The sequence below is a fragment of the Protomyctophum parallelum genome (genome assembly GCF_964188405.1).
Source record: "Protomyctophum parallelum genome assembly, chromosome: 8".
Classification (NCBI taxonomy): Eukaryota; Metazoa; Chordata; class Actinopteri; order Myctophiformes; family Myctophidae; genus Protomyctophum; species Protomyctophum parallelum.
This window is the reverse complement of record NC_139703.1, coordinates 32,506,826-32,523,365: the sequence shown is the minus strand read 5'-3', so window position 1 is coordinate 32,523,365 and position 16,540 is coordinate 32,506,826. Positions and strand designations below refer to the sequence as shown.

Sequence of the window (16,540 nt, the reverse complement as noted above, 5' to 3'; positions counted from 1 at the left end):
GGGTTTATAGAACCCCATGCTCTGCAAATTAATCTTAATCAGTGAAAGACTTGAAACACATGCATGATTAGAATAAAGAAAGCAAGAAAATAATGATTCTAACCTTAGCCTTCTTTTTTCTCCTTCTCTTGAATGATGTACAGTAGCTTTCAGTGGTGAGAATGGAGTACAAAGTAGATGGAGGTGACCCTGAACTTGTAGTAACCTGTATTTCCCTTAATTAAAATGCCTGCTACATAAATTGCTAATGACTAAGTTGTTAATTAAAATGTTAATTAAAATTACTGAAAAATTGTGTTGCAAGGGAAAATAAAAAGGATTGATTACAAATAGCATTTTACATTATTGAGGCATTCTCTCTTATCCAGAGCAAAATTTCAAGGTTGGAGTCAAGTGCCTAGTTTTGGTGTAGATGGGAGTGCAAGTACAGTTGTAACTCGGATCAGTATTTACTAAGAATAAGTACATTTGTTTCCTACAATTTTTTTATCACCCATGTGAAGTGAGGGCCGCTAATATATTATATAATATAGTCCAAATCATGTTGATTAGGTGATGTAAGGGTGATGTCAAACAAACGGTGCCAACACAAACATTAAAGGCCATTAACAATAAAGAGACAATCTGACGTAATGAGGGACAATATGACGTAAATTTTCCCTTCATTGTCAATGGTGTTTTTAAAACAAACATTGAACCCAAAACAAACATTAAACCTGTATATAGGAGGGGCTAGCTCCCCTGAAAAATCAATTAATTATTCAAATGAATAATGAAAAGGGAATTCAGCCAATGGCGACGTGAGACGTCATGTGGCCAATATAATTACATCTTATAACTGGTTCCATTTTAAACAATAACACACTGCGTACACTGTCTCGTAACTCACAGTATATAGTGGCAGGGCATCTGCAATCGTGTGGCAGTCACTTGGGTCTTGAGCTGAAAAGGTCAAGACCTCAGAACCCCTGAGGTAAAACACAACCACCACAACAACTCACCCAGCCATTGCAGACGCTCGTGTTCCATTCCCGCGGCATACTCCAACTCCAACGCGGGGTCATGTCCTTATTGAGGGGTCATGTCCTTATCACTGCACTAGCGATCCCTTCTGGTGGCTGGCATTCAACCTCCGTAGAAGGAATTGTTGTGGTTTACCTAGAAGACATTATCCAATATCCATGCATACAATTCCCGGGGCAAGATTAAGAATTTGAATCAATCACGAGGACAATGATGTCTCTGAGGATGTGGCCCCTCGAATCTAGTGGAACAACGCACAATACAGCAACCTGTCTTGTTGTGTTTTCCTGTGAGAAATATGAAGAGAGGTCCTATATTCACTCTTTTTATGTTCATGTGTGTGCGCACGTGTGTGCGCGTGTACGTGTGTGCGTGCTCAAGAACGTGGGCACACGCATGGGATCGATGTACTGTAGGCAGTCTATTTGAATCTGTGACACTGTTTCCCTCTCCCTCTGATTCTCTCACTATTCTCCCCCATGTCTCTGTCTCTCTCGCTTGTTATTTTGAGTCCCTCCACGTGCAGAGAACTTTGAGTGGTTTTAATGCAGTCTGCTGGGCGGACATCTTCCACTGACCCGCAAATAACACAATGTCAACGTGCCAGGCGGGAGCATTACGTATGCTAATCAAATAATTTGCTGCAGAAAGTTGCTGAGTGCTCTACTCAGGTGTAAAGCAAAGCAAAGCCCACCTGGAGCAGTTACTGGCAATCTGCCCTCAATTAAAAGTCTTTTAATATGACCCTGACACTTCTCTGCAGCTCGGCAGAGACTTGCTCATAGACGGTAGGCCTAGAGGCCACCTCAGAATATTTTTTTAATTAACCAGCTTGACTGAATGATTTACAACTTTATAATTATGTGACTGCGCAGACTTCACTGCAGATGAGTCTTATATTGCTCACAGTACTTCACATGAGATTAACTACTGTACTACTGTTCACCAGCTTTCATTAGCTTTTGTTGCCGTTTCTGAAAAAAATGCACATTCCATTATCTTTTTGAATAAAAAGTGTTCCAAGCATAGGCAGGGGGAAATGTTTTCCACATGCCTAGAGGTTTTGTTCAGGTTCTACTCAGCCTCATTATGAAAGATCTACAGTATGTGAAAAGACACAAGGCACTTATTATAATGCCATTTGTTGCTGTCCTTGATTTTCTACCATTCTCTTCTTTATTTAAACTTTCTTTTTAGGGTTTAAGGTTTATGTTAGAAATACTACGACGGCGTATTACTGCCATCTCGGTGAGAAATAAAAAATAAAAGAAAGCCGGTGGGGGCGGGATAATTTTCTGACATTAGACTCGAAAATTTAGTAAAATGTAGGATATTTCTGACTTCAAAAACTCACAGAATTGCAACATTAATCTCAGATTTCTGAGAAATGGCTCGCAAATTTCGGACTTTTCTCAGAAATCTCTATTGGGGTTAACAGCAGCACCATACATGCGTAATTGGGCACCATGCAGCCCTGCACGCAACATTATGGCCCGTGGCAATTAAAACTCACACTGTGTGGAATAATGGATCATGTAATCCACTCAGGATTTAATTTAGCCACAAGTCTGTCAATTCTGGGGCGATTTTTTAAATTCATAATTCTATGTAATGTGTGAAATGTCTATTTTAATTTGGGTTACAATTGTATTGTCTCTGTATTAAGCGATATCAAGAGAAATGCAAATGTCAGCAGGCGAGGCAGTACAGCAGTACTGCAGTTTTTGAGTGCTACAACCAGCAATGTCGAGCACGAGAATGAATACCAGTGTTGTGCGCTGCTGTGCCAGAAACAGAGAGAGAGTGCTGCAGTTGCCTGCTTATGAGAGAGAGAGAGAGAGAGGGGGGGGGGGGGGGGGGGGGGGGGGGGGAGTTGCACCACTCAGTTCACACGGGTGTGATTTTCTGTAAAGACCCGTGATTTAGAATATAATTATTTATTATTATTTGGATCTTGGCTCCCGATGAGACTCTAGATGAATCCACAGCGTGGATGTTATGTTATTTTATATATATTGTATATATATATAATAACATATTATGCTATGTTATTATAATAAAAATATGTACGCTCTAAATATTCACAATCTATGTCCTGATTCTGAATGTACGGTATAGCCTGAATGAATGAACTGTGTTTATTCATTCCTAATTTTACAATAAATGTTTACATCTGTCTTGCCTGTGTTGTATGTCCTTTCATGGAAGCAAACGGCACTGTGCTTTCTTTTCACTGTCTCCAAGTCAGTGCATTTGGGAGAGATTGAGTTTTAAACTAAACTCAATAACATGCTATAATGTAAGTGTCAGCTGCATCAGCAACATGAGACAAACTCTGCATGCCGGCCAATTGGTGTGTCGGATAATCGTGCACACCCTGTCAAAGGGACACACTCATAACTGTCTGCTGCCCAAAAATAGCTGATCTACAAGCTCAAATCACAGTGCGACGCCTAAGCTCTAGGTCTAGCAGATAGGAATAATTTACAATTTAGGCATTTGGCAGACGCTATTGATCCAGAGCAAATTACAGTAAGCAAGAACAAAAACATGGTATATATGATGTCATCATGAATCATACGTAAGCTAAGAACCTAACAGTGGAATACAACTCGCAGATTTGCTATATTAATAATCTCAGAGATTTATAAGAAAAATCTCTGAAATTTTCGCGTTTAATGTGGCAAATCTGTGAGATTATAAAGTCAGAAATTTGCAAGATGTCAGAAAATTGCCCCGCCCCACTAGCGTTTTTATTTTGTCCTCACCAAGATGGCAGTAATACGCCGTCGTAAAATACCAATGCTTTAAGCACAAACATGATGATGAATTGAATGCAATCCAATTAAATTCATATAGGATTGCAAATGTCATAGCTTCAGCCATGTTTTTCCTCTATTATAGTACAAACAAAGATTAATTCAATTCAATTCAATCCAATTAAAGACATATTTGATCAATTGCAAATGCCATAGCTTCAGCCGTCTTTTCCTACTATTATGATTCTTCTTTGTTTTAGAAATGTGTTATTAATATAATGCTGCAAAGTAGCCTACAGCAATTTGGTTAGATATAAATAGCATGTTCTTTATTTATTTTTGATTATGTATAGCTATTACAAAGATGCAGCTATGCTGTATGTAATGGCAGTACCTGAGAGGGGACAACTTCTCTAATTCTACAACTTCTTATATTAGCACTGATTAGCCAGCAACACGTCTCTGCATTTCACTGCCTAGGACAGCTAACTGAAAGCTATTTTAGAACTAGTGAGGCTGTATTGTAGGTCAATGTAAGCCCATCTAATTGGCCCTTAGGTGAGCTGTATACTGTATACCTGCTCACTACAAAAACAAGCAAGTAAACAACATTTGCTTGTCAAGTAAACTGCTGTGTGTGCACTTTTCAAACTAAATGGGGGCTTTTACGTCTGGCAGGGTATTGCTTTGGAAACGAAACTACAGGTATACAGTAGCTGTGGCTTATTGCAATTTAGCATATTCAGAAAGACCCGGGGAGTAAATTAAAACAAGCTGTTTGATTGCATGTGCTGTATAGCTTACGTGAGTTCCAATTGAAAATTATGAAATTACATAATGGAAGTGTTTTGGCAGATTTGCACAGTGCCTTGTCAGAGGGTGCACCTGTTGTACGGCTTTGAGCTATAGCAACTGAACAAGATGGTGAATGCGCCAGCCAAAATCTATTCTTTATTTCAGCAGTCGTTTGTTTGTTTATTTATTTTCCCCCCCACCCCCCACTAGGATTGACTGTTGCTGTTGATTAAGTAGAGGCATAATCACTGTCGAGGCTGTGCGTTGGCAGTTCCTGGCCTCACCTCCCACGACAGGGAATAATCCTCTGACTGATCATTATGCACACATGCTAAATAACGCTATTCATATTTCATACCTCGGGGCAGTGAACTGTCTCTCTGATTATTTTGTGCAGTTTTGTAATCGTTCATACGAGACCTCACAGTCGGGCTCCACATTATGGCTGGGAATGGGCATACTGCGCTGTCAACACATTTTTAAAGGCTTCAAGAGGAAAATGAAAATACATTTAAAAACAAATCTTTTGTTTTACAGGAGAGGAGAATACACCTGGCTGGTTCTCTGGAGACGATAATGGGAAGACTACGGCCCCGTTTTGGTGTCCTCTGCTCGCCTGTCGCATGCCTGTCTTCGCCACAAAATCTCCAGACCGGAAAGTAAGTGCAGTGACTCGTCAGATCCTTGTCATGCTGAATTTGGTTGTGAATTGGTTTGAAATTGGCTTGTCACAAATGGCTGTAGAGGGCAAATGAGGACACAGCATAATAATTAAAAGACCAATTAATATGCTTACAATGTAGGTAGGCACCGACCTAAGAGTTAAATGGATTCAAGTATTGCATGTAATATCCTCCATTTCTGATCTCTCATGCCTTATAAAGCCCAAATTCCTGATTAACACATACTTTAAGTTATATCTAATGTAACAATCAAGTTTCAATCATTAGAAATGGAGATGAGATTTACTGGTATGTTCTTTACACAACTTTATTAACAAAATTAATAAAAAACGAATAAGAAATGTACAGAGTTCCTTTTGAGTGAGGTGTTTAGCAATTGGTATGCAGGACAAAACCCTGCTCTGCACCAACCCAAAAAAAATGTGTTTAATTTGCATTAAATTGGTGGTTCTCTGCACTGCTTGCACACTTTTTAAATAGGGATGCACTCAATCTGTCTGCCCGCTTACTGTAGCTGTGTCATGTGGTGTCAGCATCTGTTAGAGTATAGTATATCAGTACAGGAGACAGTAGGCTACCACTGGACTTGGGTGACAATCAACCATCTCGGGCCAGGAAATGAGTCAAATACAAACCTGTCCGCTATTTCCATACTGCTCGTCACAAGAGCATTGCCTCCATTGGGTGACGCTCATCATACATCTTAATAGGTGTCTTATAACAACCAGCCTCAGTTCCTTCTGTATTTCGCCGACATCACCAGCAACCAATAACAAAAAGTGGAAATGTCAGAGCCATTTAAGAAATATTTTGTCAGGCGGGCAGCCAGTATGCCTTGAGGAATGCTATACATTGAAGTCTTCAGTGTCTATAAGCTGTGAGCTACGGAAAGGGAAGAAGTATTCTTTTTACTAAATGTTAGAGTCGGTACGATGATGGAGAGGGGGGGGGGCATGGAATGGGATAGGATAGAATATTGACAGGCAACGAGCCTGTCTTCACTTTCTGCTGTGACCAGCTAATATGACACACATTAGATGAACTGCAGGTATCTGGGCAGGGCTGGAGTGGGACACATTTTCAAGTGTTATGTGTCAGACTAGTGACAAGTCCACTTATTGAATGGAGGTGTGGGGATTCTCTACCTGTGGTGTTCAGTAGGGATACTATTTGTAAAAGCATTTTTTGGAAAAGAGACCCCTTGGTTGTGAGCCTGTCCTTGTGGAACAAGCTTGTAAATATCTGAAACCTCTTACTTGTACTGTACATATGCTAAGAGAGACCCTATGGCTGTGCCGTTTGTGAAACAAGCATGTAAATATCTGAAACCCTTTACGTCTCCTTGGATCTTTCTTCCCTTTCTTCGTTTTTCTTGGACAAATGACGGTATGCACAAAAATTGATTTCACCCACTTTTTTACTTGCAAAACTGTGATGTGACAATAAAGCTGATTCCTCTGATCCTGATACTTCATGGGCTCATGGCTGGGTTCTGGCACAGCCTCATTGATGATTTCACTTAAAACAATAAGTCCTTTATCAATGGCCACACATACAGTACGTTGTCCTTTCTAAAATCCTGCCTCATGGCTGACTCCACTGACGGCACTGGCAAAATAATTGTTCTACTGGGCCTGGCTGCTATGAGACTACAAAAGACAGCAAAATGCCTTTCATACAGGGTCACATCGCAAGAGAATTGAGTGTCTGGATGTCCAAGCAAGTACTCATCACTCAGGCTGAGTTAAGACTTGTTTGGCCACAAATTACTTTTTATGCAGCTACTGGCTTCACTAGATCTCATTATCCCAAAGCCTCTGTACTGTCTCTGCTTGACTGTATTTCACCAAGAAGAGAGCACGCAGGGAAAGAATGGAGAAGAGGTCAGTTGGTACAGTGGATGATCATAATTCATGTACTGACAATGTTAGCATGTCGTAACATGTCCTTATGTGCCCACAGTGTTGCTGTGGTAACCTGTGCTAGCAAAGTAACTGTGGCTCTAAGTCTTACCTTGAAAAAGCTCAGTTTTTGTTCCCACAAGGCGATCACAATAATACTATCTTCAATACTTATTGTGGGATTGCTAAGGCGATCACATTAATGTTATTCCCATGCCCTATTTTTTGGCACCTAACTAGTCCTTCATACTTTTAGAAAGACACTCCGTTCCAACTCTATAGTGCAACGTTCAGCTTACTTAGGACATGTCGGCTACCATTAGATTTTTGAGTGGTGCAACCACTCCCTTACGGAGCTATGTGTGTGGCTGGGTCCCTGGGTGCCTGGGTATGAGCACGAAAATAGCATGGTTGTTTTTCACCACCTGTGCGCAACTTAACACAAACACACACACACGCACATATTAACTGTATATATGATGATTTCGGGTGTGCCAGTACAGTACAGTAGAGGTAACACGGTAACTCTGGCATTTCTCAACCGTTCTGGACATGGGGCGGCTTGCCGGAATCGGCCCGCCCCCCTGGCTGTGGTCCCGTGGGTCTGGAACTTCCGGGGACCCCACATGGAGTTGCACCACTCACTTCACCTGGGTGTGATTTTTTTTTAAATAAATAGTATTTTTTGAGATATTTTACTTTTAATTACCCCCATGATTCAAATGGGGTTTATTTCTTTGCACTTGCTGCTTCCTACGAGAAACTCTGTTCCAACAGAGTTCAGCCTACTTAGGGCATATCGGCTACCAGTGTAGGGCAGTAATGACTTATGTTTAATATATTACTGTAATATTATTATTTTACTCAGTAATATTACTGTAATATTATTATTTTACCCAGTAATGAGTAGTGTAAGGCACCAATAACAGTGATATTATTACATATTACTGTTTAAAAAATAATACATATTACATATTACTCAGGCGTTGTTGGCTGCCTTTCATTTAAAAGGTCAAGAGAGATTGCTGCTTTATTTTATAGCCTTTAGTGACCCTTATCTCCCTATGTCCCTAATACAGTCTGTTTTGCCCAGTTCTCCTCAGTGGCTAGAGCAATTGATCTGAATTTGCACACGGGCATTTGCCATTAGCATATGCACCCAACTGCAAAGCCGTTTTTTTACTTTCACTGTAAGCATTTTTATGGAAACAGCAGAGATTTGCTGAGATGTGCTGACCAGGGGGAGGCAGTATATAGACCAGGATATAGAACAGTGTCCCCGACGGGAATCTAACCTGGGACCTTCTAGCTGTGAGGTGACAGCGCCACCGTGCCCCTGCAAACTTATAAAGAATTTCATTGTGTGTGTGTGTGTGTGTGTGTGTGTGTGTGTGTGTGTGTGTGTGTGTGTGTGTGTGTGTGTGTGTGTGTGTGTGTGTGTGTGTGTGTGTGTGTGTGTGTGTTTTCACAGTGGTTTGTTGACCTCTAACTAGTCCTTCATACTTTTAGAAAGAAACTTTAATGATATTTCACTTTTAATTGCTAAAAAACCCCATCCATTTCAATGGGGAAATGTTGTTTAGCTACAGTGGAACCTAGCAAATGCTTATTCGACAGTAGCAACCACCTTTTATACCCTATAGTACATTATTCTAGATCACTATTTCTATGCATGATTTGATGTATTACCTTGTGTTGTTCTTGCTTAGTCTAAATTGTAAATTTAGAGATAAATTCTAAAATATCCAGGGAGCCAATGAAGCGAGTCCAAGACAGGAGTTATGTAGTGATTGTGGTAACGTTATTTTGTGCCAGTGAGGAAGTGAGCAGCTGCATTTTTAACCAGCTACAGACCTTAGAGTATATATGAATAGAGACGGCACCCAGAGGAAACCCTGAGGCGAAATGGACATAGTGGCTGAACTTGGTATTGCAGCGTGGGCCCAAACACATGAACACGCTGGTCCGTTGACTATCATTGTGCACGTTCACGTCGGACGCACGCTCGTGCGGACGTGCGCCTTCCGTGTGCGTTCAACGGCAGCGTGCTCATGTCTTTGGGCCCAATCACTATTGCAATCCATCCCAGAATGCACTCTGTTCCTACCCGGAAGGAGGAGTGAAATCGCCTCATGTGCTTTTGAGCAACTTAATGCAAGTGGATGGAAGGAGAACTCTGATGCCATCTCTATTCATATATACTCTAAGTCTAAGCTACAGACGCCCAAGTGTGGACTCCTCAATGCTAGTGTACAGCTAATTGACTCCTCAATGCCAGTGTACAGCTAATTGACTCCTCAATGCCAGTGTACAGCTAATTGACTCCTCAATGCCAGTGTACAGCTAATTGCAATAATCACGTTTGGATGAAAAAAGGCATGGATTTTGGGTGGAGATAACCTTGGCGAGGAATCTTAGTTGGAAAAACCTGGTTTTAACGACAGAGATAATGAGTTTGTCAAATGTAAAGGCGCTGTCAAAGTATAGGCCAATAGGCCATCTTATCGTTTTTTATCTTATCATCATCTGTAATCAAGGCAGCTGAATTGACCGTGTGCTGTACAATTACGTTATTCCCTTCAGCTGTGTTTAACGGTCAAAATGGCTGCTGTGGAAAGGTTAAATTGAGGAATCCTTTTCTGTTAACTATAATTCTGTTTGTTTCGTGTTAAATCTTGATAGTTAGCAGAGAGAGCCAGAAGTGAAAATATATGTATTTGTAATATATGTATTGGAGTGCAAGATGCAAGATAGTTGTAAGTGGCATGGACCATAACCAACAAACAGGGTAAGTGGTCAAACAATACAGTTCTGAGAAAATATTAAATAATATGAAGTAACTACAGTACCTGTACAGTATATCAACGCATCTACCGAAGCAACGTAATATCCAAATAACATGGCATCTTGTGGTCAAGCCAACATATGGGCCATATTTTGGGGCAGGCGGATTGGTGTGAGACATGCAGCGAATTTGTGTGTTTTTACCATGCAGCCTGCATGTGTTTTGCATTTTAGGCACCAGCCGTGCATCAGTGTGGGAAGACAGGTGCAGTAGGGGGTGTGTCATATGCAAATCAGTAGTGCACTCCAATTTTGAGGTCAAACAGGACCATGATTTATTTGCATGTAGAGTATAGTGAACACTTTACAGTATGTATTTTCTAAAATACAATAAAATAGTCCATTCTTTTTTTTTTTCAATTCTAAAGCTCATCTTTTATTTCCTAAGTAGCAAACACTAGGATAAGGCTTTGCAATCAATATTAATTGCTTCAATTTCTGGCATCTAAAAGAGAGTAGCCTAACTCTAATCTTCTTCTAATCTTCTTTCACGTCTGTCATCTAGCTTTCCCTCTCACAAACAGTGCTGCAGTCATTGTCAAAGCCACTACACCTACTTACCCCTAGCTTAAAATTGTAAATACCACATGCTCTTTCCAGGTACATAGACGCTTTCCTACATATTAAATTGGTTGAAGTCATCTCCACAATGTTTGCAGCGTCACATTGCCACTCGTTAAAATGCATATTAACCGTCGTGAACGTTATATTTTGAGGTTGTAGATCAGCTATAGACCCATGCATGGGGGACTCTGGTCAACTAAGTATAAAGATTGAAGTGATTAATAAGGCCAGGCATGCTAAAATCTCCTTCCCGGTCACAACCTGGTTTGCACATGCAACAAACCTTGCATTTGTTACTCCACAATCATTTAGTCAATTCAGCCCCATAGTGGTGTTGAAGGATTTTTCATTTTATTTTAATGGAAATTCCCTTGAATGACATCACAGCACCATTGATTGAACACAGCCATTTTGCATCGAAGGCAATCAAAGTGCACTTGCTCTGCTAGAACAGCTAAAAATACGTGGCCTTCGAAATGAGCTCACTCAAAAATACCAAGACAATGGGAATTACAAGGTGACACGGAAGTATCCGCTCATAATGCATGGTTTGAAGAATGTCAATCGATACAACTTAGGAGCCTTTCCAAGATCAAAATGGCCAGCGCAGGTGAGAGACAGACTAAAAGGGTTTCAAGAGTCAGTGAAAAGGGTATAAAATCAATTTGCACTGGCTGAAAGATGATATTTCCGACTACATTTGGAGCTATAATGCGGTTACGGGTCTTACCAAGTGAGGTGGTCGAGAGGCAAATTACCATGGCCACCAAGGGAGGATGTTATAAAGTAATCATGCAATTATCTTAATGGCCGTGGGACACCCTAGCATAAATCAATGTTGCCACATTAGATTACGCACTACACACCAAAACCAGTGTTACCGGCTACTGTATGTGGACCAGCAAATGGGGAACAGCTAAAATCCTGGAACGAGGCAGCATATTGTCTGAACTGTATGTTCAATCTTGTATGTTCAAAACAGTTACTTTTCAAGAAATGGAAAAAGTACGCATTTTACAATGGATCCAATGTTATCTGTATTTGTATGATTGTAGTTATATTCAGTCACAAGCTCTTGAAAGACTTAACCACTTTACACCAAGTGTCACCATTTTGGCATGTCCTTTTCTAAATTAACAGGACTACTGCGTAACCCGCGTTCCCCGCTATATAATATCAAATATTCTATGCTGCCTAGATTGTTTTATTACCTTTGCAGCATACGCCCAAGTATTTGATCCGTGAAAAACCGCTGGTAAACACTCCCAAGATTTGTTATTGGGCCGACAAAAAAGCCACTTCCTTGATCCGGGTCACAGACAAAGAGCAAAGCGAGCCAAGATTGTCTGTACCCCCTCGTTCACTTGCATTGGGCTCAATTTCCCAGAAGCCCTACAATTTACAATTTAGGCATTTAGCAGACGCTCTTAATCCAGAGCGACTTACATTTAAGCAAGAACAAAAGCATGGGAATACATCACATAAAAGCATTTATCATGAAACATGCGTAAGCTAAGAAAGTAGAGTGGAAAGTAGTGGAAAGTAGTGGAATATCTATATAATGAAACTATACATACACTATACATATAAACTATACATATTTACTACTATGCTATACATATGTACTATGGCGTGCTATGACTATATACAATACAATTATAGTGCTGTCTACATAACGTGCTATAAGTCTGTGTCAAATGCTATCTAAGTCTACAGAAATGCTATCTAAGGGGGTGGGGTAAGTGCTATGGGCCATGATGGAGTCTGAAAAGGTGGGTTTTCAGGCTACGGCGGAAGATTGGGAGTGATGCTGCAGTTCTGACTGCAATGGGAAGTGCATTCCACAGTTTTGGAGCCAGAAGGGAGAAGAGTTTGGGACGTGTGGAGCGTTGTCCCGGCGTTTTTAGTGAGGGTACTTCCAGTTGCGTTGGCTGATCTGAGTGCGCGGGAGGGTTTGTAGGGTTCAATCATACTTGCAAGATATGGGGGAGCCATACCTTTGGTTGCTTTGAATGCCAGCATCAGAGTTTTGTATTCTGTGCGGGCAGCGACCTGGAGCCAGTGGAGGGAGCGGAGCAGGGGGGAGACATGTGAGAATTTTGGCTGGTTGAAGACCAAGCGAGCTGCTGCATTTTGGATCAGCTGGAGAGGCTTAAGTGCACATGCTGGTAGGCCAGTAAGGAGGGAGTTACAATAGTCGAGTTTTGACAAGACTGTTGTCTGGATTAGGAGCTGGGCTGATTCCTGGGTGAGGAACGGTCTAATTCGTCGTATGTTATAGAGTGTGAACCTACATGATCGAGTGACAGCTATGATGTGAGCTTTGAACGAGAGCTGACTGTCCAGGACAACACCAAGATTCCTGGCTGTTGGGACAGACGTTACCAGGGCGTTGTCTACAGAAATAGTTAGCTCCCGCGTAGGGCAGGACTTAGCTGGGAAGAAGAGAAGCTCAGTCTTGTCTGGGTTCAGCTTGAGGTGGTTGGAGGACATCCACTGTGAGATGTCAGCCAGGCATGCAGTGATGCGCTCTTCCACCTGAGTGGCAGAGGGGGGGAAGGATAGGAACAGTTGTGTGTCATCGGCGTAGCAGTGATAGGATATATTGTGAGCAGAGATGATAGTGCCAAGGGATTTAGTGTACAGTGAGAAAAGGAGGGGACCAAGTACAGATCCCAGTTTGGAGGGTTCGGGGGGGGCCCTAGCAGCCCAGAGCATGGGTTGATTTCCGGTTTCGTCATCATAACGTGACGGCCTCGTCACCAGGTCCACGACAAAGCCGCCGTTTCTTTTTCATTATTAAAATAGGGCGAATTAAACACATAAAACAAATAGCGGGTTTAGCGTATTAAGCAGAGTTGATCGTTTGATTAAACAATTTAAAGTTAATGTAAATAGCAGATCTACAAGCTCACAACGTGTTGAGATTTGACTCTTGTAGCTTGTAGATCTGCTATTTTTGCATGACGCTGTCGTACAACGAAGAATAAAATAGCTTGTCAAAAAAACCCATAAAACATAAACATGAAAAGATGTAATACAGAGATACGTTTCTGCCTGACAGCAACATTATGTACCTCAGATTCTGCCGGAGCAGTGGTTGGCGGGGTGTGGGTGTGGGTGTTGGTGTGGTTGTGTGTTTGGATTTCCCAGAGGATTGTGCATGGCTTCTGGAGCATCCAGCTAAAGTCTGCTACACCTGGCTAGACACTCAGCCAAGTCAATTAATGTATTTTGGAGGCTGCAGGTCCTCGGAGGGCGTCCCTCAGAGGATTTGCTCACATTCTCCACTCCTAATGCAAACAAATGAAGCACCTGAGCAAGCCAGCGAAGGGCACGGCTGCCATGTCAGTCAATGATAGGGGCTTGCTGTGGAAATAGTTTCACACAGCTGTTTTCTTCCCAGGACAGAGGCTCGGTGTCACCGCGCGAGCAGGCTTGTTTTCCCACCAGTATAGATACTGAACTGAACTGGACTTGACAGTCCGTAATGTGGCCCAGGTGAACATATACAGTGGGATGGGTGTGTGTGTGTGTGTGTGTGATAGCATTTCTGTTGGCTTAGATAGCATTTGACACAGACTTATAGCATGTTATGTAGACAGCACTATAATTGTATTGTATATAGTCATAGCATGCCATAGTACATATGTATAGCATAGTAGTGAATATGTATAGTTTATTATGTATAGTGTATGTATAGTTTCATCATATAGATATTCCACTGTTACCTTCTTAGCTTACGCATGTTTCATGATAAATGCTTTTATGTGATGTATTCCCATGCCTTTGTTCTTGCTTAAATGTAAGTCGCTCTGGATTAAGAGCGTCTGCTAAATGCCTAAATTGTAAATTGTCTGCTAAATGCCTAAATTGTGTGTGTGCGCGAGCGTATCTGTTTCACACTCTCTGGTGGATGGAAGGAAGGAAGGAACACAGACATAGAATTCAAAGTCAGAAGAATACTGGTATATATACTGTGTGTGAGCACGCATGCACGCACAACTTTTCTCTTTTTATGACTAAAGGGAAGGTAGCCTTAAAATGCAGTAACTTTTAAGTCCTTCATGCAGAGCAGACTGTGATTCGGGGCTTAACCCCCCCCCCCCCCCCCTACCCCCACACCCACCCATCACCCCCTCTCTCTCTCTCTCTGTCTCCATCCCTGCCTCTGGGATACACATACACACGCCTCTCTGTGCCAAAGCGGCGCAACATCTCTTTCTCCAGCTCTGCCGGTCTCTCCATGGCAGTCAGTGTTTCATCGAGCAATAAGACAGAATCAGATGAGTTAAAGTGAAGGGCAGAGAGGGAGGGAGGGTTGGAGCAGTCAGATTAAAAAAGATGTGGCCTGCGGGTCCGGAGAGATTTCCTACAGAAAATGAAGTTCTAAAGCAGCATGGCATGAACAACACAGGGTCAAATAAGGGAGCTCAGCACATTTCCGGCTGCACGCTGTGTGTCTCCCGCCCACTCCATGGAGAGGAAGTACTGGACAAAGTCGTTAGGCTCTGGTGATAAAGCTTATCTCAAGACTCAGTTGAGTGAGTGGCTGACCGAGTATCATGTCTCTCTCTTTCTCGACCTCTTCCACACTCCTATCATCCGTACACACTTACAGTTACCACCCTAGCAGACGCTCGACCCAATTCAGAGAGACACTACCAACTAGTAACTAATAGACAAGCCACATTCCAATGTTCCTTGTTGTTCAAAGACTCATTTTTGGCCTCAGTTTTGGCAGTTCGCTGCCCTCACTGCTATTCTGACAGATGAAACCAAGCAGGTCTGGCAGTCGAGCCAAAGGGAGGGTGTGAGGTAGTAAGGTGTAGCGCTCGTTAGGAGACATTTTTGCAGCAGTGGGAACCTTTTTTTATCACATTTCTAAAAGGTGGAAATCCCACCGCCAGAGGGAACTTGAAGCCATGACTGACATTAAAGGAGTATTCAGTGATTTGGGTGATTTGGAAAACCCCCCGGTCCGCCCCGGTAACAAGATGTTAGATGATGTTGTGCATGTGCACGCACTACAGTGGGGTGGACACGCGACAGGCCAACAGCACACACACCAAGGCCCGCCCACACCCTGCTCGATCATGATTGGCGGAAGGCCCCTCTATCCTGATTGGCTGGGCCACCTAGCCAAAAATGTTTTTTTAACCCCCAGGGGTTAACTGGGGACAGGGAGAAACTCCTTATATGGTCAGCACACTCTATAGTAGGGAGGATATCACAACAAAACAAAAAAACAAGTGATATTTGAATTAAGTGAAATCACTGAATATAATGATAAATTAGCAAGTAGCAGTATAAGTAGCAGCTTTGACCATGGCTTTAATTGTTTAATGTAAGTTGGAATATATGTCATAGCAGTAATATCCCTCTAATATCCCCTATCGTGCCTATACTAATGACCACTTATGCAGCCATTTGTATCCATGACATCAGATGGAGAATGTTAATGGAGGTTTTTCAAGCATGTTAGAAAATAACATTAGCTGACAGTGTGCTGACTGAGTGCATGGCTGATACAGAAATGCTTTGTTCCATCAAGCATTTGACTCTGGAAGAGGAGACATATCTTTGTCATTTTTAAATGGGTGCACAACTGCACATTCGACACATCTCTAAAGTGAATAGATGCCTTGTTTCCATCTGGCTCATAAGAGAATTGGCATCATGTGCACTGTTTTGTTTCTTATAATGAGAAGGTGAATTCCTTTCCTTCAAGATTCGCTGCAAGAAACGACCTCTTCCAAATCTAAGGGACTGTAAAATATCCAAGACTTTCAAAATAGTAAGGGACATGCTCCCATACTCCGTTTATGAGGTATTAGGCGAGGACAGGATTGAGGATATAGGGCTGCTGTGCCGGAGCTCTTCTAATACCTTTGGGGATTTTGTCATGTATGCTTTGAAGTGCAGAATGACAAACTGCATGGGGGGAAAAAAAGGTTTGGTCGGCAGAAGA

General features: G+C 41.9%; 1 protein-coding gene across 2 annotated transcripts in view; it reads left to right on the top strand.

Annotated features, from left to right (window-relative positions):
• arhgef10la (Rho guanine nucleotide exchange factor (GEF) 10-like a) overlaps positions 1–16,540 on the top strand; it is a 168,055-nt gene that overhangs the window by 95,994 nt on the left and 55,521 nt on the right. For both annotated transcript variants that reach the window (XM_083771476.1, XM_083771475.1), the window contains one exon: positions 5,115–5,236. In XM_083771476.1, coding sequence (XP_083627602.1) covers positions 5,115–5,236 — 122 coding nt within the window. The remainder of the gene's footprint in view (positions 1–5,114; positions 5,237–16,540) is intronic.